A 20392-nucleotide genomic window follows, 5' to 3' on the forward strand; every position below is an offset into this window, starting at 1 on the left:
GAGCTAGGAGCTGGTCAGCTGACTAGGGGGTGGGGCAGAGGCTCAACGAAGGCTCAGGAAGGCCAGGGTGAGCGTTGGCTGGAGGAGGGTGGCATGGATAGTGTGGAATGGTCAGGTTGGGTCAGTCAGAAGGCATTTGGGGTACCGCTGGGAGCTGGGCTTCACCCTGTGGCCTGTGGAAGTCGCTGTGAAGCCGGGGAGCCACACGGTCCCATGTGTATTTGGAAAGAATCCCTCTGACAGCAGAGTGGAGGGTGGATGAGAGGGGACAAGGTTGGAGGCAAAGAGACTCCAGAGGGGTGGTGGTGGCCGACCTGGGACAGTGGGAGAGGTGGCCAAGGTCGGTAGCCTGGCGGTAGATTGGATGGGACTGGGTAACTGACCATTGGGTGGGGAGGGGGGGACAGGAGGTAAGGCTGCCAGAGGGAGCGTCACGTGGACCGTCAAGTCACCTATGATAGTTAGAGGCCCTGGAGGTGCAGAGAAGGCCACGAGCAGAAGCCGGTCTCCAGTGGACGTGGGGCCCGAGCGGGACAGGTCGGCAGAGTGTGGAAGGAAAGGGAGCCTGGGGCCTCCTTTGTCCTTTCTTCCATCTCTGAAACACTTGGAAGCTTGACGGCCTCCTGGAATCTACCAGGGATGAATGCACCAAGGGGTTCGTTTCAATGTTTAATAACTCCAGCCATCATAACCGCTTTATGGAGATTACACTGGCTTTTCCATAAGTATTTTCAGTAACTAGAGTGAGATTTGCTGTCTATGGCTAAATCTCTAGCTAGCTTCCTTGTATTTATAACACTATACTTAGAGATTATTTTCAGAGTAAATATCCATCTTTTTCTTACAGTTTTCGTGTTTATGCTTAAGAAGGAAGGAGTCCAGGAAATTGTTATTCGTGAACTTCCCTTTCCGGAACAGATGGCTTCCGTCTGAATCTTGATGGGCTGTGATTGTCACTTAGCATGATTTTAAGCTGTTGGCAGCAGCGCCACACCGATGTTGGAAAACCATCCGGGTACAGGAAGGGCGGGAAGCTTGGCCGGGTGCTCAGGATGAGGGAGCCTGGGTGTCACGACACTCAGATGACTCCCTAGGTCTGATGATGTTAGGCACTTACTGCTCTTGGTCAGAAGCCACCATGCGACTCGGAGCAAAGAGTCGAGACAGTGTCAGCTGACTGGGGTTCTATCCAGTTCTGTCATGTGATTTTACAAATAAGACTTAAAGGTCAAAGTACAAAGTGCGTTTTCCCAGCATACGAACTAGATCACGTGTGGTGGAGTTCGTTTCGTGAGAGTAACTGTAAGACAGGTTATGACTCCGTCATGTTCAGATAGTGTCCGGGCCGTGCTTCCCAGCATCAGGGGTTGTCGGGGTCCTTCTGGGTTCCTGTCATAAGTGGGTTTCATTCGGTGGGTCCACAGGGGGCCTGTGATCCCTTGAACTCTGGGCTCTGCTGGTGCCTGGGCTGCACTTTGAATAACAGGTCTGAGCTGGGGTGCCCGTCTTTTGGGGCACAGAGCTCTTTGAGAAGCTGAGGGAACTGTGGTCCCTCGGAAAAGTGAGGCTGCCCCTCCCCCTCCCCACCACACCCCAGCCTCTGCCATTTCAAGGTTGTGGACCCATTGAAACCCACCGAGCATTTCCAGTTGTTGTTTTTTTTGTTTTTTAATTTTACTGGAGCATCTTCAGTTTTGATTTCGGAAGTGGCTGTTAAAAAAGACGCTAATGCTACATAATGGGCTTTCCGTCAGTACCTCCCCTGGTATTTTTATAGAGCGGATGTTAATTTAGAACTAGGCAGGTACTATCTTGGTTACCTACAGGTTGGGATAAATGATCCTGGGGAGGGCCCTTTAAACTTTGCTGCTCCCAAGGTGTAAGCCTCCGAGCCTGGAATTCCTCACCCTCTGGCTTCCCACGAGAGGGGTGGGCGCGGGGTGGGCATGGTGTGACCTGCATTCCTTTGTGTTTTGTAAGTAAGAACCGGCAGGCGGTGTGAGCACCCATCGTGGTCACGTCTGGTCCTCTGAGATCCCCGGATGGTTTTGTGCTCCCAGCAGGTATCTGTTGATAATACTGGTGGTTCTAGAGTGAAAGATCTAGACACGGTAGGTTGACGAGTGACTGAGAAATGACCCCGGTGGCAACGGGAGGGACCGGGATGTGGCACGTGTGGCATTAACAAAATGAATCTGCGTGGCTCTCTGCTGGGCGGAGCGCACTTTGGAAGTTGAGTGCGGTGGAGCGGGTGATTGAGTCAACTGTTGTTTTCCAGCGTCGTGAACACGGGGTGTCCCTGAGGCAGTTCTCACTTTTGGGTCCACAGTGGAGCTGCCCAAGACCTGGAGGGCGGACTGGGGGCTCCACACACGCACGCAGGAGGGATTTCATTGATTTGTCTCTAAGCCAGTGTTCTGTTCGCCCCGCCCTGTACTTCCTCAGACTGGCTTGGAAAAGTTAACCCAGGCCATGGGGATCCACTGTAGCACTTGAATGGTGTTTCCTGCAACATACTCTTTGGGCTTCATTGTTCTGGCTGGTGTTTGTGCTGTCTCTGTTCATCCTGAGGTGGCCAGGGTGCTACCCTCTCCTGCCTCTACTCCCCCAGCCACCCACCCAGATTATTTTCAGATAAATCCCAGGCATCATTTCTTTTGTAAATATTTCAGTATGTCTCTAAACAGTTAAGGCCTTTTTAAACTCATCATGATACTATTATCACACCTAAAATAATAATCCCTTAGTATCATCACATATCTAGTCAGTGTTAACATTTCCCTACATGTCTTATTATTTCTAAAAATGTTCTTCTATGTGAACTGAGATCCAGTCGGTTGATATATCGCTAGACTTTTTTTAATCTATACGTTCTGCTTCCACCTTTATATTCCCTGTAGTTTATTGTTGTTATTGAACAAGCTGGGTAGGGAAATGATGTGTCTGGGCCTGTTTTCTTCCCTGAGACACAATAATATCGAAAGTCAGCCACTTACTAATCCTACAGTAACCTCTAAGTGTTCAAGTGAAAGGAAGAGTCGCACGTCTCTCACTTTAAATCAAAAGCTAGACATGATTAAGCTTAGTGGGGAGGGCATGTCAAAAGCCGAGATAGGCTGAAAGCGAGGCCTCTTGTGCCAAGCAGTTAGCCAAGTTGTGAAGGCAAAGGACAAGTTCTTGAAGGAAATGGAAAGGGCTGCGGCGGTGAACACACGAGTAAGCAAGCGAAACAGCTTCATTGCTCACATGGAGGAAGTTTGAGTGGTTTGGGTAGAAGATCAAACCAGCCACAACATTCCCTTACGCCACAGCCTGATCCAGGGCAAGGCCCTAACTCTCTTCAATTCTGTGAAGGCTGAGAGACGTGAGGAAGCTGCAGAAGAAAAGTTTGAAGCCAGCAGAGGTTGTTGGATCGTGAGGTTTAAGGAAAGAAGCCGTCTCTGTGACATCAAAGTGCAAAGTGAAGCAAAGTGCTGATGTAGAAGCTGCTGCACGTTATCCAGATCTAGTTAAGACCTAGTTAAGATCATCTACAAAGGTGGCTACAGTAAACAACAGATAATCAGTGTTGTGCATGCAACAGCCTTCTGTTGGAAGAAGATGCCACCTAGGACTGCCATTAGGGACTAATGCAGTTGGTGACTTTAATTTAAAGCCAGTACTCATTTACCATTCCAAAATTCTTAGGACCCTGTAGAATTATGCTCAGTCTACTCTGCCTGTGCTCTATGAATGGAACAACAAAACCTGGATGACAGCACATCTCTTTACAATATAGTTTACTAAATATTTTAAGCCCACTGTTGAGACGGTCTCAAAAAAAAGATTCCTTTCAAAATGTTACTGCTCATTGACAATGCACCTGGTCACCCAAGAGCTCTGATGGAGATGGACAGCAAGATTAATGTTGTTTTCATGCCTGCTAACACAGTATCCATTCTGCATCCCATGGATCAAGGAGTACTTTTGACTTTCAAGTCTTATTCTGTAAGAAATATATTTCATAAGGCTATGGTTGCTATAGCTAGTGATTCCTCTGATGGATCTAGACAATGTAACTTGAAAACCTGCTGGAAAGGATTCAACATTCTAGATGCCATTAAGAACATTCATGATTCATGGGAAGAAGTCAAAATACCAATGTTAGCAAGTGTTTGGAAGAAGTTGATTCCAACCCTCATGGATGACTTTGAGGGGTTCAAGAGTTCAGTGAAGGAAGTAACTGCAGATGTGGTGGAAATAGCAAGGGAGCTAGAAGTGGAGCCTGAAGATGTGACTGAATTGCTGCAATCTCATGAAAAAACTTTAATGGATGAGGAGTTGCTTCTTATGGATGAGCAAAGAAAGTGGTTCCTTGAGATGGACTCTGCTCCTGGTGAGGATGCTGTGAAGATAGTTGAAATGACAACAAAGGACTTAGAATATTACACAAACTTGGTTCATAAAGCAGGGTTTGAGAGGATTGACTCCAATCTGAGTCTGTGGTTTAGACGCTATCAAATAGCATTGCATGCTACAGAGAAATTGTTCAGGAAAGGAAGGGTCAGTTGGCAAGGTAAACTTTACTGTTGTCTTATATTACGAAATTGCCGTAGCCACTGCAGTCAGCAGCCGTCAACATTGAGGCAAGACCCTCCACCAGCAGAAAGATTACCGCTTGCTGAAGGCTCAGATGATGGTTAGCAGTTTTTAGCAATAAAGTATTTTAAAATTAAGGTACGTACCTTGTTTTTTTAGACATAATGCTATTGAACATTTTAAACATAACTTTGATACGCTCTGAGAAACAACAGAATTCGTGTGACTCATTGTGTTGTGATATTCGCTTTATTGCTGTGGTCTGGACCCAACCTGCGGCGTGTCCAAGGTCCGCCTGTATATTTGGGTTGAGGCTCTCTCCATGAGCCCTGGCTTACCTTAGTGGAAAATGGTATTTAGATACTGTAATTTGGCCATAAGATTCTAGGCCTTTTCAGAGGACAAAGCTAGGGAGTACTTTTTTTTTTTTTCAATTTCAGATAAAGTTCATGTTAGCATTTCCCACTTAGATTCAGGACTACAGAGGTTTTACCTAGCCTCAGCAATCTGTGAAAGAAAAATTCAGCTGAGTGAATTTGAAGATCTAATTGGCTTTATTCAGTGATTCATGAATCTGACAGCATCCCACCTAGAAAGCTGAAAGGCCCTGCCAGGAGCTGTGCAAAATAGAAGGCTTTTACGGGCAGAAGGAGGGTGTGATAAGGAAGTTAAAAAAGTGGATTATTTCAGGCAAAGTCAGCTTCCCTTGGAGACAGCAGGGGGGGGTCTTACCAGGCAAGTTACCATATTAGTGTAGACCAGGAAATTCCAGACTGATTGGTTCAAGATTTACTCCTGGGAGAGGCTGAAACTACATTAAGTAAGGTGTTAAATCTTGGTGGGGCTTAGCATAAGTGACTGCATTTTGGCCCTATAGTTTCTTTCTTTTTTTTTTTTTTTTTTGCGGTACGCGGGCCTCTCACCGCTGTGGCCTCTCCCGTTGCGGAGAACGGGCTCTGGACGCGTGGGCTCAGCGGCCATGGCTCACGGGCCCAGCCTCTCTGCGGCACGTGGGATCCTCCCGGACCGGGGCATGAACCCGCATCCTCTGCATCGGCAGGCGGACTCTCAACCACTGCGCCACCAGGGAAGGCCCCCTATAGTTTCTTTTTAACAAATCTAATGTTTGTATCTCCTTTCAACCAAAATCCTTGGTCTTCAGCGGCAGCAGCGTAATTACTCATGTATTATCCCACAATACACAAACAGAAATCCCAGGATAACTACACTTATCACCAAAAATATGATTCCTGAACCCACAATATCTTTGCTCTGTAGTTCTTTTTCTCCTTAGGCTAGATTCCCGCGGCTAAGGAATTAGCACATGAGGTCTTTTCTCACCATGCGGCACACAGGTTCATTTACTTCAACTTACTTTTGTGTTTTAGGTTATTTAATAAAAATCATTTTGTTTTATTTTTGTGTAACTTATTTTCATCATTCTAAAGATGATCTATATAGATCAAGGTGTTTTTCTAGAAATCTAGCTTCTCTCCCTGTCTCTTCCACTTCATCTTCTTTCTCCATAGGCAACCTTTCGAAAAATGAATACACGATCCTTTTTATCTTTAAATACAAGTAGCATCCCGTGTATACTTTTCTCCACCTCACATTTCCCACTTAACGAACCCTGGCCTCCGTCCACAGCAGTACATAGAGACCTTCCTCATTCCTTTGCCAGGGACATCCCACTCCATTGTGTGGGTGTAGTCTCATTTCTTTCAGAGAACTGTACTTTTTAGGATTTCTCTTAACTTCCTGTTCTGGTGTCTTCTAGGAATTACATTTTCTGGATGGGTATAGAAAGGAGGTGGGGGGAGGGGACAGTGCCCTGGCTGCTTCTAGAAGCAGCACCTGGTTGTGAGCACGACTCCTGTTTCTTCTTAGTTCTCATCCTGGATGGAGGGATATGGTGACTTTCTTCTGTACCGGGTGGGTGGGGCTTCTCTTTTATCCGAGTCACACAATGTCCCTGGTTTCTGTCATTTCACATAGACTCCTTCTGACTCACAGGTAGACGTTCTTCCAGGGTTCGCCAACACAGTATTTTCAGTCTTAAGTTTTTGATGGTGGCATCTGTTTTGTGCGTCCTCAAGTTTACGTTCGTAAGGTTTCAGGACGGGGGTGTATCAGAGATTGTGCTTCACGTGCCATTTAAAAACAAACTGCCATATGTAAAAAGTAAATACAACAAATATTGTAAAAACAGTCTTTTCTCTCCTAACCAACGCTGAATTATTTGTGTTGCAGGGAAAAGGACTTGGAAGCCAAATTCATTATTCAAATGGAGAAAAGCAAAACAACAATCACAAACTTAAAGGCAAGTAGCGGCCTGGGCTGGCTCCAGTTCTGTGAGTTGTGTGTTTGTTTCCGCGTCCAATGGCTTGTGGGTAAATACAACACATCTGCTGTTTCCACAGCCCTCCTTTCTCTGTTCAGTCCACCACGTCAGCTTGGGCTTGGGCTTGGTCACAAAGCAAAAGGGTTGATGCTTTGTCTCCTGTCCCGTCCCTGGTTTCGCTGACCTGAGAGCCGGGCCTGAGCCGCAGCTCTGGGAGGTGACCTCATGGGTTTAGCCCCGACCCAGGCGTTTCTATCCTGTATCCTGTGGTGGATCCTTAGCCTGGCAGTTGGCTCATTGTGAATTATTAAAGAAGCTTTGGCCCTAGATTTGTTTTCATTTTTAATGAAAATAATTTTGTAAACTTTGCAAGAGAAGCTGGTATTATTATTCAAAACTCAGAGGATGAAAAATTTAAAAAACTGAAATTTTTTTCTGGAAAAAAGAAAATTGAAAAAAAAAATCCCAGAATTTTCTGAGATGGTGAGTTCTTTTTGTACTTAAAGTATCCTGTTTTTCTTTCTTTGGTTAGTGAATTTGTTAAGGACCTTGAATACTTTTCACTTAGGGGAAAAATAAGTGTGTAAAATCAATAATAAAGAAATCATGTGCCTTATGAACCCAACCCCATCCTCCTCCGATAGTTGTCATTAGCTCACAGGTTTGGGTTTCAGAGGCCTGGTGCCCCACGGCCAAGTGCAGATCAGTCTCTGGTTGGATTTCTGTTAATTCGTGGCTCAAGGGACTGGACGCTTTGAAATCCAGTTTCAAAGTCGTGCAACTTGATCCCCAGTGATAGAAGCTGGGGAATGTGCCCATCTTCGCATGGGCCGTGCTCTGGGCATTTCGAGAGGCCTCCTCTGAGGCTCTGGTGCCCCTTGGCCTGAGGCATTCTCCAGTGGAATGTCTTTCTTTCTCCGCTGCCCGCAGTTCTACCTTCTGGCTCTGCTTGGCCCGCACCTGGCTTTCCCTCCTTTGACCTCCCACATCTTCTCACGGTCACTTGTTCTTTCTCTGCTGTTGGTTACCTCTGCTTTGCTCTTCTTCGTATACCTTTGTGTGCTCACAGTGCTGCGGTCAAAGTCATTCAAACATCATATTTACCGGAACGGAGTGGAGAGACCCATGGCCTTGGATGAATCTCCTTCCTTTGTGTGTTATGGAATCTGTTTTCCTTGATTACTCTGTTGCTTTTTGAGTTTTACAAAACATTGCCTTGTCTGATATAACCAGAATAGATGCCTGGATTTTTAAACATTTTAATAATAAGAACCTTAAACAATTTTCTTTTTTTATAGTATGTATACTATAGTATCTGAATTATGTTGGAAAATAGGATGCCCATTACATTTACTCCGCATATGTCCAGGGAGCTGTGTGAGGCCTTGGTGGCATATGAAGATTTTTAAACATGGTTTTTGCTTCAATTTTGGTACATAGCAAGGTAGACAAGACGTACGCAACCATATGCAATAGACTCATAATACAGTGTGTCCTGGGAGAGTCGTCTCTCAGAGGTGGGAGAATTACTTCTGGATGCAGTGCCCAAGGGGAGCTTTGTGGAAGAGGAGGCCTCTGACCTGCAGTTTTCAGTGGGGCCACAGGATCACACAACTGCTTTCACATTGTCATCTCTGTGAACAGCACCCTGTGGAGTTGTGCAGACTCCAGCAATAAAAAGCATTGAAGTCAGAAAAACATAGCGTCTGGCTGGAGTGTCAGGTTCATATAAGGTAATCATGATAAAATGTCCAGAAAAGTAGCCTTGGGTCATATCGTAGGAGCCTGAATTGCTGGGAGGAGTTGAGGTTTGCTTGCTTGTTCATTCATTCCTTCATTCATTCAGGAGGTGAGGAATTAAATGGATTTGAGCCAGGGTATAAATAATGGAAAATGGTGATCATTTGTGTGCTTTTTATGAAGTTTTTTTCTTGAATTGGACAGATTACTTGTTTGCTGACAGTGCTCTTCACATTATTATTATTTTCCTCTTACATTGTTGTTATTATTGTCATAATCATCTCTTTCTAGATACCAGAAGGAGGGACTGGGGACTCAGGAAGAGAACGGACCAAGACCTTCACCTATGACTTTTCTTTTTATTCTGCTGATACACAAAGTCCAGATTATGTTTCACAAGAAATGGTATGGTATTTTCAAAATCTCTGTTTTGGTTTATTTTCATATTGAGAAAAACATGCCTACCCTAAAATTCTTTAAAACATCTTGCTAATTTTTTTCTGAATATGATTTATGTAAAATTAGCCTTTGCTAACTTAGCTTTTTGCTTATTATATAGCACCATTTATCTTAAGCCTGAGATGAATTCCATCCCCAAAAGGTTGATTTTTTTTTTTTTTTAAAACTTCTGAGCGTGATGATCATAATTTTTGTTTCAAAACTTGGCAGTGATTACTGTTTTAAAGGAGCTTTGCAAGTAAAGCATTTTTCGGGGGGACATTTACAGGCATACTTCATTTTACTGTGCCCGGTGTTAACGCTTTTTTGCAAATTGAAGGTCGAGGCAATCCCGTGTCGACTCTGTTGGTGCCATTTTTCCAACAGCATTTGTTCACTTCGTGTTTCTGTGTCACATTTTGGTAATTCTCGCAATATTTCAAACTCTTTCATTAGTAGTATATTCAATCAATGATCTATCATGTTACTGTTGCAAAAAGATTACGACTTGTTGAAGGCTCAGATGATGGTTAGCATTTTTTAGCAAGTATTTTTTAATTAAGGTATGTATGTTATTTTTTAGACAAAATGCTGCTACACACTTAATAGACTACAGTATCGTATAAACATAACTTTTATTTGCACAGGGAACCAAAACATTTGTGTGCCTCGCTTTATTGCTGTGGTCTGAACTGAATCCGCAGGAGCTCTGATGTCTGCCTGTGTGTACTGCTAAGCCTGACACATAACTCAGTTGGCCTTGAGTCCTGCTGCGATGCAGAGCTTTAGGAGGTACACTTCACACCCAAGTCACATTCCCCCTGCTTGGATGGATCATTGTAGGTTCTAGAAAGAAAGATTCTAGAAAGCAAGATCGTTTTGTTCAGAATCTTTCTAGAACCTAGAATGAAGCTGGAATTTGTCCAGGAAACCTGTGCTGTAGGCTTTTGTGATCTGAAATGTAGACATGACATGGGCAGATAAGAACAGACCTGAAGATCCTCCCAGGGGACCGTCGCTTGATGGTGTGTCATGTGACCAGAAGGACTAGTGTATTTCCCTGGGTGGGGCAAGCAGGGTGTTGGAGCAGAGCGGGGTTCTGGTGAAACACGGTGTGGGGTAGGGGGGAGAGCATGCCCGCATGGCGGGGCTTCTCCCTGGCTTGTTAACAGCTCCTTAAGAGGCATGGCTTCAGGTCTCCAGGTCTTAAAGCGAACGTGAATTCCTGTCCTGCCCGCCCAGGCTTGTGACCCACGTGATGGCATCTTGAAGTGGTATCCTGGTGTAGGTTCTTGTAACTTGGTGTGTCCACGTATTAGAATCTCAGCGTTGCCTGGGAAAGTGTTAGAAATGCAGAATTTCAGGAACTACTCCAGACCTACTGAATCAAACTGCATTTTTCAGCAAGATCCCTAGGTGAGTTGCATGATCCTTAGCATTTGAGAAATGTAGTTGGTTTAGGAATGGTTTGTGGAGGAGGCTGGCTTCCTGAGGCGATGTAAGTGTTGGGAGTTCAGATTGGCTGTGAACGTGGAGAAGTTGTTCCAAGGAGAGGGCTGGAGTGATAGTATCTACAAGTTGTTGATTCAGTATTGGGGAAACATAGGAAGGACAACAGCAGTAGGAATGGGGGCCATGAGGAGAGATGGGGTGCTGGGCATGAGAGAGGGGCTGGGAGAGGAAAGGTGAACTAATGCTGCTGGAGTTTGCAGGGGAATCAGAAACGCTGCTTGGTGCTCAGGGGTGCTGCCTCGTTTAATCCTCACAAGAACCAAATGAGATCGACTTTAGCTCCATTTTTCTTTGTCAAGGAGACTCAGCTTAAATAACCTTCTCAAGTCTGTAGGTCTAATCGACTGAATAGTAGCAGAGTTGAGATCCTGGGGCTGATGTATACGGCGGTGTAGATACCCCTGGAAGGTCTTAAGGGTTTAAGGATTGGTGTGTTCTCAGTGACAGGTGGACAGGGCAGCCCTGTTGAATGAATAAATGGATGAGCGAGTGAGCGAAGATGACTTTGGTCCTGAGGCACGTGGATCAGTCAGTGTTGGTAGCTAGGAGTCTGGTGAGGAACAGAATGTTGCAGCTAGTGGAATCCAGATTTTGGCTTTCAGGTAGGAATGCAAATGAAGTGGCTGGTACGAGGGAGTTTAAGGGAAAAGCTGGTTCATTACATGGTCCTCAGAACATCTTCATTAGAGGATGAATGAGGGCCATGAAGGTTTCCCTCCTAAGTTACCCAGCGAGCGGCTGCATTTTCCCCCCTGTTTAACCTGGATTTGAGGCCTTTTGGGGACAGGGGCTGTGCCGAGGGAAAGCCCAGGGACGGGAGTGGTGGCGTGGACAGCAGGGCCTGGCTCCCTGGAGATGCTCAGCAGGCATTTGTTGACTGAGAGGCCTCGTCTACGGGTGGGTAGTTCATTTATGGAACAGGTCACACATCCTGGGTTCAGTGAGAGTCAAGGTCAGGGAAGCAGTAACACGTTTAGCTCTTTTTTTTTTTTTTTTTTTATGGTACGCGGACCTCTCACCGCTGTGGCCTCTCCCGCTGCAGAGCACAGGCTCCGGACGCGCAGGCTCAGCGGCCATGGCTCACGGGCCCAGCTGCTCCGCGGCACATGGGATCCTCCCAGACCGGGGCACGAACCCGTGTTCCCTGCATCGGCAGGCGGACTCTCAACCACTGTGCCACCAGGGAAGCCCACGTTTAGCTCTTTTGGGAGTTAAAAATAGCTGCCCAGAGTTTAAAAATAGTTTGAGAAGGAAAAGAGTTTTCAGCTGCGGAGGAGACTTTCCACTGCAGGTGTCTGCACTTCAGAGGCTTTGGCTCCTTTACTCTGGAACCCAAAGTCAAGGAACAGTCTCAGGTTATTTATATCGTACATTCAGTTCAAAACTGAAAAAGCCTTTGAGATATGTTAGTAAACACTGCTTTCTAGCAGAACCACGTGTTAATAAAACCAGCAGAGATCCAGGAACACTCCTAGTGTTTTTTTTTCCTCTTTTCCAGTTTTATTGAGAAATAATTGACATACGCCTCTGTATAAGTCTAAGGTGTACAGCATGATGGTTCGCTTTACGTATCTCGTGAAACAATGATCGCAATAGGTTTAATTAATAACCATCCTCTCATATAGATACAATAAAAAGAAAAGGAAAAAAAAATTCCTCCTTGTGATGAGAACTCTTAGGATCTACTCTCATAACAACTTTACTGTGTATCATGCAGCAGTGTGAACTGTAGTCATCATTGTTGTATATTATATTCCTAGCGCTTGTTTCTCCTGTAACTGTAAGTTTGTACCTCTTGACCGCCTTCTTCCAAGTCTCCCTCCCCCAGCCTCCCGCCTCTGGTAACCACAAATCCGATCTCTTTTTCTGTGAGTTTGGCATTTTTGGGAAGACACCTATTTTTTAGACACTCTGTTAAAGAGAAGTTAATCTTCCTCATCTCTAATTTGAATAGCTGGTGTTGTATCGACTGAAGTTTTCATGCTGCTGGATCCTGCACAGGAACTGAGCCGACAGTTCTCACCCCTGCTGTAAATGGGAAGATGCAGGCTTAGCATGATGTCGGCCCTTGTCTTTTTCTTCTTTTTAAAAATCATTTAAATGAAGAGGCATCTTGAGACAATATATCATGCCCATTACTATAGTACAAGTCAAGTTTCCCATAATGTTAAACAAATTCCAAATAAGATGACCGTTACTATTTCTTCCTTCCAAATTAATGTTAGATTTAGAAAAAAAGTCAGTGAGCCATTTAAGTCCATACTCGTGTCAATTAAAGACCATTAAGTAAGGTCTAATTTTCTTAATTGTTCTCCAAACTACAAAGGGAGGCTTTGATCTCGCACTGCCTGTTCCTTGATTTGACTCCGGAGAAACTTGAAACCTAAAATTTCCCAGTTGACAGCTGGATGGAGAGTCTTTTGTTTTCACAGCGCCCTCTTGTGGGCACTTCCCCTCAAGCGAGGCCCTGCGATGCCTCCCTTTGCTCTGTAAGTCAGCGCTGTAGCCTCTCAGACAAGCAGCGAAGTGGCTCTCGGGGACCCTGGCCAGGAGGGCAGGACGTCAGCCAGTCGAGCAGCCCCTTCCTTCCCCACCTCGGTTTGGTAGACGATGGTAAATCAGTCCTTGGTGGGAGCTGCAGTGGGGTAGCCGGTTTTCCCTGCTGGGAACCCTGTAGGTGTGGGCACCGTCCTGCTGCTTCTCTGGGTCCCCAACCGACTTGAAGCTGGGACCAAGCCAGGCCTGGGTCTCAGTGCCTCCGGACCTGCATTTTCTAGGCCTGTCGTGCGGTCACGTCCACCAGTGCCAGGCCCCCCGCCCCCTCCGGGGCCCCCTGAGCCTGGAGGAACTCCAGCTGAGTTAGCTTTCTAGAGACTAAATGAGGAGTAAAGTAGCAGGTGTGGATTTTAACCCTGGGGAAGAGTTCCATTTTGAAAACTTTGGGGTTTGGTTTAAATATGATATTTTCCATGACTGTTTTAGCCTCAGACAAAAGTATGAGAGAAGAGCCTTCCTTTATTCTTCCAGAAGCTTTTGGAAGGCTCTTCTTTCTCTCCAGTGGCACTCTGTGAAGTGGTTAAAAGTGACATCTGCCTTTTGTCTAATCAGAAAGAATTAAAGAAATATTTAGTTTTCCTCCTACTCCATATATAGTGGTGAACATGAACCTCAGATGGTTAGTCTGGAGCCCAGAGTCCCCCTGGGATTCCTGGTTCTGCTTCTTCACAGAGGGAGGGGTGTGTGTGTGTGTGTGTGTGTGTGTGTGTGTGTGTGTGTGGTCTGTCGGGGGAGGCCCTTCCACGTAGGGTTGGGGTTTCCAGATTGATGTCGAGAGCGTGGGAAGCGGACTCGGCGTCTACTCCTGCAGAAGCGCAGGCTTTGGCTTCAGGGAGGCCGCGTGCAGATCCCACTCTGCCGCCCTCTGTGTGCCCAGTGACCTAACCTCTCCCCCTGGACAGTGGATCTAGGACACTACTCGCCCCGAGGACTGATCACAGACACGGTGTGAGTTGCTCTAGTTGAAGGTTGAGTTGGTCATCTGAATGTGGGAAAAGGATCAGAAAATATCAGCTCGTAAAGCTGAAACGGATGAAACTTAACTCAGAACGAAGGAGAGTAATGAGAGGGTCCTCTGTGGAAGCGGCTGGGTTGGAAGGATAGTCTGTACGTCTTTGACGCCACCGAGGAGACGAAGTCTAAACAAGATGGCAGGAAGACGGTGCCTGGAGCGTCCCTGGCTGACAAGCTGTGTTGGTAGCAAGGATGTCTGTGTGGGGAGGGGAGAGCACGATGGCCAGTGGTTGTCAGCCCCGTCCCGGGGTGGTATCTGGCTGGAGGGCCCAGATCCCTATGGGGAGACGATGGTGTGTCTTGAGCTGGGCTCACCCGGCATCACTCACAGAGACTTTGCGGGGGACCCCACACCTTTTCCTGGCTCTGACTGAGAACCTGATCGTATTCCCTCTCCGGTGTCTCTTCAGCTGCTGATGTGCCTTGTTTTTGAAGCAGGGAGGTGTTCTGTGTGCCCTTTGTGTCCTGGTCTCCCCTGCAGGGAGGGGGCGGGGTCCAGTGTGAAGGCAGGAGTGGGTTAGAAAGCTTTGGCTGGTCCCCACCCCAGCTGGGTGTAAGGAGGATGACCAGGCGTCTTGATTTGCTTCTTTTACATCGATTGTGTGGGTCAAGTATTTGTCCTTCACCCCCCTTCCATTCCCCAAAGCATCCTAGTGCAGTTGTGTGGTGCGGTGGATGTGAACTCAGGCCACCGTAAGTGCCAACCCAGGCCCTACACAGCTCGTCTTCCTGCCCTCTCCATCCTGGGCAAATGTCCAAATAGGAAAATGCGCTGGATCCTGACTCGGGAGAGCCTGGCATCGCAGCCTCATCTGCACCCACTCATCACTCAGCTCTGTGAGAGCCTCCGGAGACTTTGATGAATGGCCGCATCCTTAAAATGATGACATTGATTTGACATGGTTTTTGGGCCGTAACTTTCTGGCTGCTGTGACATTGAATATTTAGTTTCTGGAAGGTCTGGTAGCATGAATCACTTTATAAGTTTATTTACTTCTGAAATGGTAAATCGTCACGCTTTAAAATCGTCTTTGTTTCTAGATATGACGTCCCTTTGCCTTGTTTACCTTTTTCTATTTCAGGAATTTTTTGTTAACTTAAGTGGGAAAAAGGATGGGGTTGCTTTCTGCTTCATTAAATCAAATGAAGGAAATCAGAAAGGTTTCCTTTTGATTAAAAACGGGGGTATACACTTATTCTGTCGTTAACAGCTCTGTAGTGATTTATTTGCATGGTGTAATCCTTATGAAAGTAGCATTCAAGAACACTGTCAACACTGAAGGAGTTTTTATTAAAATCCATGGTAATTGTATCTTTTGTGGTTTTTTGTTTTTTTTTTCTTCTTTCAGGTTTTCAAAACCCTTGGCACAGACGTCGTGAAGTCTGCATTTGAAGGTTATAACGCATGTGTCTTTGCATACGGGCAGACCGGATCAGGAAAGTCATACACTATGATGGGAGATTCTGTACGTTGTTTGTGTGGGAAGAAAATTTCTCATTATCTCTCTTTGGACTGATAAAAGTATCTCTCATCTACGTGGTCTGTACTAACTTGCTTTTCATGTTCTGATCATTCTTTAGCAATAAGGTAAAACTCAGTAATAAGTTGGACGAAATTTCCTTTGAGAGATTTTAAATTAGAAATAGTTTTAAGTTTATAAGCATGAATAATGGATGGGAGTCTCAGTTCATTTTCTGTTTCTAAAGGCTTTATAATCTTATCAAAAACGTATGCTGGGCCTACAAGTAATTTATTCTTCTTTTCTGCCAACCCAACAGTTTGAATAAAATTATTGAACTCTGTTCTATTTAAAATTATTCAAAACATTTTTCCCCAAGAAAAATGTAAAAAAAAGAGTCTCTTTGGTGGAAAGGTACTACATAAATCCAGTGAATACATAAAAAATGTTAGAATTATACAGGTTATGTGGAGTCTAGTAGTTATGCCGTATAAATTAAGAACCTTAAAGTTATACTTGCCCCAAAATATGGCAGAGGACGAACTAGACGTGATTGTAGGAACTTATCCCATTCTGTGTTTTCTCCAGACCTGGATAGTGCTTGTGTGTTTTACTTTTCTCACGTCGTGGTTTTGAAAACTGTTCACTGAGTCTGAGAGGCGCCAGCCTGTTCTAGATGTGGGGGGACTAGCAGAGGATGGCTGGCTTTCCTGCTGACAGGCTCGGTGGTGCCTTGAATGCTACAGGCTCGATGGTTAGTGGAAGAAGTAATGCATTAAAGGAGGACAGGTCTTTCCAGATGTAAGCCTTTGAGTGCATGTGTCCTGGCTTCTTAAATCCAGGCATTTTCTTTCCAGGAGAAGAAAATAAATGCTGGACAGTGAATCCTCAATGCTGAGAAGTAGGGAAGAATAAGAGAAGAACAGACAATTTCAAGAGTTTCACATTTCCTTTTACCATTACTTCTCTCTTCCTACTTTCCTACTGTGCCTTTGGAGAAAAAAGCCTTCTCTAAAAATGAAATTTACATGTTGATTCCCTCTTAGCTAGTTTATGTAAGTTCAACAAAGCACTCATAAGTTACAGCTGTTTTTCTCTGACCTTACAGTTGAGTACCATTTGGGTATTCTTTTTTATTTTATTTTTTAAAGTAAGAAGAAAAAATGTGGTGAAAGGCCCAATTTTTCGTTATAAGAATTGATACTGATTTAATGGTATCAAGGAAAAAAATTCTCCTAAACCTGTGATGATATATATATATTTATTTTGGGGATGGGAGATTGGGTGAAAGTAGTGAGGGATTTCAGAAGAAAACACTGAAGCCCTAAAGTCTGGCTTTCTAACGAGAACATTTTTACCTCGTCTTTGGTACCGTTCTGAAGCTCGTCAGCGTGTCAGTGCCGACCGAAACGTGACTATTTGAAAGCTAGAGAATAAGTCGTCTTATGTTTGCAAGCCATGATTTAGCTGATGAACAGCTGATAACTGTATATTATCATGGTCCCAGCAGGTAGAAATTCGAAAACTCAATCCTCTCATTTCAGAGAGTAGGAAGCAGCCCTGCAGGGGATGAGTGCTGCGCCCTGGGCCCTGGGCCGGGCCTGCAGGCCCCTGGAGTCTGAGTCCACCCCAGCCAATTGCAGATGCAATCGTCGGTTGCTTTTATTTCAAGTGACAGCTGAGGCGTCCCTCCTTCCCACTGCAGGGCGATTCTGGCTTAATACCCCGGATCTGCGAAGGGCTCTTCAGTCGGATAAATGAAACCACCAGATGGGATGAGGCATCTTTTCGAACTGAAGTCAGGTAGGGCCCATGGCCTGAGTAACTGAGTGTGAGCTTGATTTAAGGCACAAGGAGTGGATAAAGCCTTTGGATTCCTTAGGGGAGAGTCTGCCTCTCCCCCTCCTGTGCTGTGCCGGTTGGAAGGCAAGCTTAAAGCACATACATGTTCAGTGACTTCCTTGGGTACCATTTGGATTGGGGTTTGGGAGGCTGGTAGAGGCAACCCGCCTTGGTCGGAAACTAACGAAGGATGCTCATCTCAAATGGAGTGAGCTTTCGACTTTTCAGTGTATACCCACTTGCCTTATTCTTTTATTTGAATAGGATTTGTGTTATTCTTTATGTTGGTAGGATCACTATAAATCTATTATTTAAATAGATCTGGGTGGTTGAGGTGTTTTTTCCTCCTTGAACTTAAACCTGTGTGGGGAGGCAGTTTCGTCAGTGGTTTGGGGGCAGACGTGGCAATCGAGGGTTCTCCTGGCTGCCTGACCCCGCAGAGGCTGTGAGGCCTTGGATAGGTTGTTTAAATCACCCTGAGCCTCTATTGCCTAAAATGGAGATAATAGTAGTACCTACCTCTGGGCTATTGTAGGGATTAAATGAAATAATCCACGTAAAGTGCTGTACCTGATACATGGTTACCACCCATAAATGTACGTTGCTGCTGTTATTGTTGTTGTTATTAATGTCTGAAATCATCTTACTGAATTCAACTCTATTTGAAATTTTTAGCTACTTAGAAATTTATAATGAACGTGTGAGAGATCTACTTAGACGGAAGTCATCCAAAACCTTCAATTTAAGAGTCCGTGAGCATCCAAAAGAAGGACCTTATGTTGAGGGTAAGAGTGAATGTTTTCACAGCCCTATTCTTGGGAATTTTTGTAAAAATAATAGTTTCAGAGAAAAAAAATGTAGGATAATGGCGAGATTTTAAAAATTTATTTTTGGAATCATTATAGTAAAAATTGCACGTGCTGTCACTGCACGATGTTCATTTAATGCCTTTATACTTCACTGGGCATTTGGTGATTTTGTGGGGCTTGCCAATAGATTTCCTCTGGCTTTAAGAACTCCAGGAACTTGTTTTTTCCCAGTTCCCAGGCAAGATAAGCAACCCTACAGCCTGTCTCTTTAAATGGCCTTGCATTTTAGCAGTGTGTTTTTACTGACCTTAATGGTAACATGATTATAGGGCGACTCTGAGACCTCTCGCCTTTGGGAAGCTCGTTTGCAGGTTCCTGTGCTGGTTCTCGGCCTTTGTATTGTGCTACACTAGTTGTGTCACGGTCCTTTGTGAGGAATGTCTCAGGGAATGACGGGTGAAGGGCTGGCCCTTGCGAATTATTTAAAAAATAGGCTGGCTTGAAGGCTGTCTTTGGAATAGAACGGTCAGCTCTACACAATTCCTCTGTATACGGCTGCTGAGTTAAGGCTGGCCTATAAGACTCACACACAGACCGGCTTTCCTGTGGCTATTGTCGTTCCTGTGTGTCTCGCTGGAGGCAAGGCTGAGAACTGGTCATGGATTTAAAGATGTTCCTGTTTCCGCTGTCTTTTTTACCGGGTTATACCGGGTGCACCAACAGGTCCTCATCTGCATTTTAGTAAATTTTCAATTGAACTTTTGCTTTCTAATGCCCAAAGTGAAATGTGTAACTGTGTATTTGTTCTGTGGAGCGTGGGATAACTATTATTGTTAATAGTTTTTAGCCTAACTGTGCCTTCATGTTTTCCCTTTAACTGTCTTATCAGATGTTAAAACATATTACAAAGCTGGGTTTGCGAGGAGACAGAATAATCAAGCAGGGTGAAACATCCAGAATCTGGTGTAGATACTTAATGGGGATTTAGTTTCTAATAAATCTGCTATTCAAACATTGGGGGAATATAGGTTATTAAGCTGTCTAGGAAGAAAAAAAAGTAACTTGGTACTGGAGCTCAGTTTTTATACTAGGGTAAGTGGCAAATGGATCAAATATTTAAAAGTAAAAAGTGACATAATGACTGCAAGAAACCCTGGATTACTTTTTTTCCTAGAAATTTGGAGAAGGGAAGCCTTTAAAAATGTTTTACTTAAAATCCAGAAGCCATGAAATAAAAGTGTTAAATTTGAAATGGTGAAACAAAACAAAACAGAAAACCAACTTTACACTTGGCAGAAACACCAGAAGCAAAGTAAAAAGACAGTTTACAATGTGGAGGGAATATTTTCAATTCAAGTGTCAGACAAAGGACTTGTTAAGTCTAATATATAAAGAGCTCCTATAACTTAATAAAGGCAGCTCCAAAACCAAGGAGAAAAATGAACAAAGGATGTGACTAGATTGTCCACAGAAATGGAAATACTGATGATTTTTAAATGGAGGAAAGAAGACTCAGCCTCATAATCAGAGAAAAGCAAAATAAAAATTCTTCAAGCTAGCATCTGTTAACTGTCCCGGCAGATGTAAGGAACCTGGTAAGACAGTGTTGAGAGACAGTCTTATACCTTGTTACTGTTGGGTGTAAAGTGCCTTCTATGGAGGACAGTTTTGTGATATCCATCAAAATTTCAAATGTGCTTTCATCTAGCAATTCCACCTAAGAATTTATTTTGCAGAAATATTCACACATATTCGTAAAAACCGAAATACAAGATTATTTGTAGCAGCGTTACTTGTGTTGGAAGCAAACTCAACAACCTCTGTAGTCTCAATAGGAGACTGTTGGATATGGTACATACATAGAATCGAATGCTATGCAGCCATAAAAATGAATGAATGGGGCTTCCCTGGTGGTGCAGTGGTTGAGAGTCCGCCTGCCGATGCAGGGGACACGGGTTCGTGCCCCGGTCCGGGAAGATCCCACATGCCGCAGAGCGGCTGGGCCCGTGAGCCATGGCTGCTGAGCCTGTGCTCTGCAACGGGAGAGCCCACAACAGTGAGAGGCCCGTGTACTGCAAAAAAAAAAAAAAAAAAAAAAGAAT

At 44.7% G+C, this 20392-nt stretch overlaps 1 protein-coding gene across 4 annotated transcripts in view; it reads left to right on the plus strand.

Annotated features, from left to right (window-relative positions):
- Window positions 1-20392, plus strand: part of LOC113626476 (kinesin-like protein KIF16B) — a 280843-nt gene that overhangs the window by 25222 nt on the left and 235229 nt on the right. For all 4 annotated transcript variants that reach the window (XM_027118145.1, XM_027118146.1, XM_027118147.1 and 1 more), the window contains exons 2-6: window positions 6829-6898; window positions 8951-9064; window positions 15529-15645; window positions 17345-17442; window positions 18157-18266. In XM_027118145.1, the coding sequence (XP_026973946.1) occupies window positions 6829-6898; window positions 8951-9064; window positions 15529-15645; window positions 17345-17442; window positions 18157-18266 (509 nt within the window). The remainder of the gene's footprint in view (window positions 1-6828; window positions 6899-8950; window positions 9065-15528; window positions 15646-17344; window positions 17443-18156; window positions 18267-20392) is intronic.

Source organism: Aethalodelphis obliquidens, unplaced genomic scaffold (assembly GCF_003676395.1).
Source record: "Aethalodelphis obliquidens isolate GAN/ISIS:26980383/991018 unplaced genomic scaffold, ASM367639v1 scaffold18, whole genome shotgun sequence".
NCBI classification, from domain to species: Eukaryota; Metazoa; Chordata; class Mammalia; order Artiodactyla; family Delphinidae; genus Aethalodelphis; species Aethalodelphis obliquidens.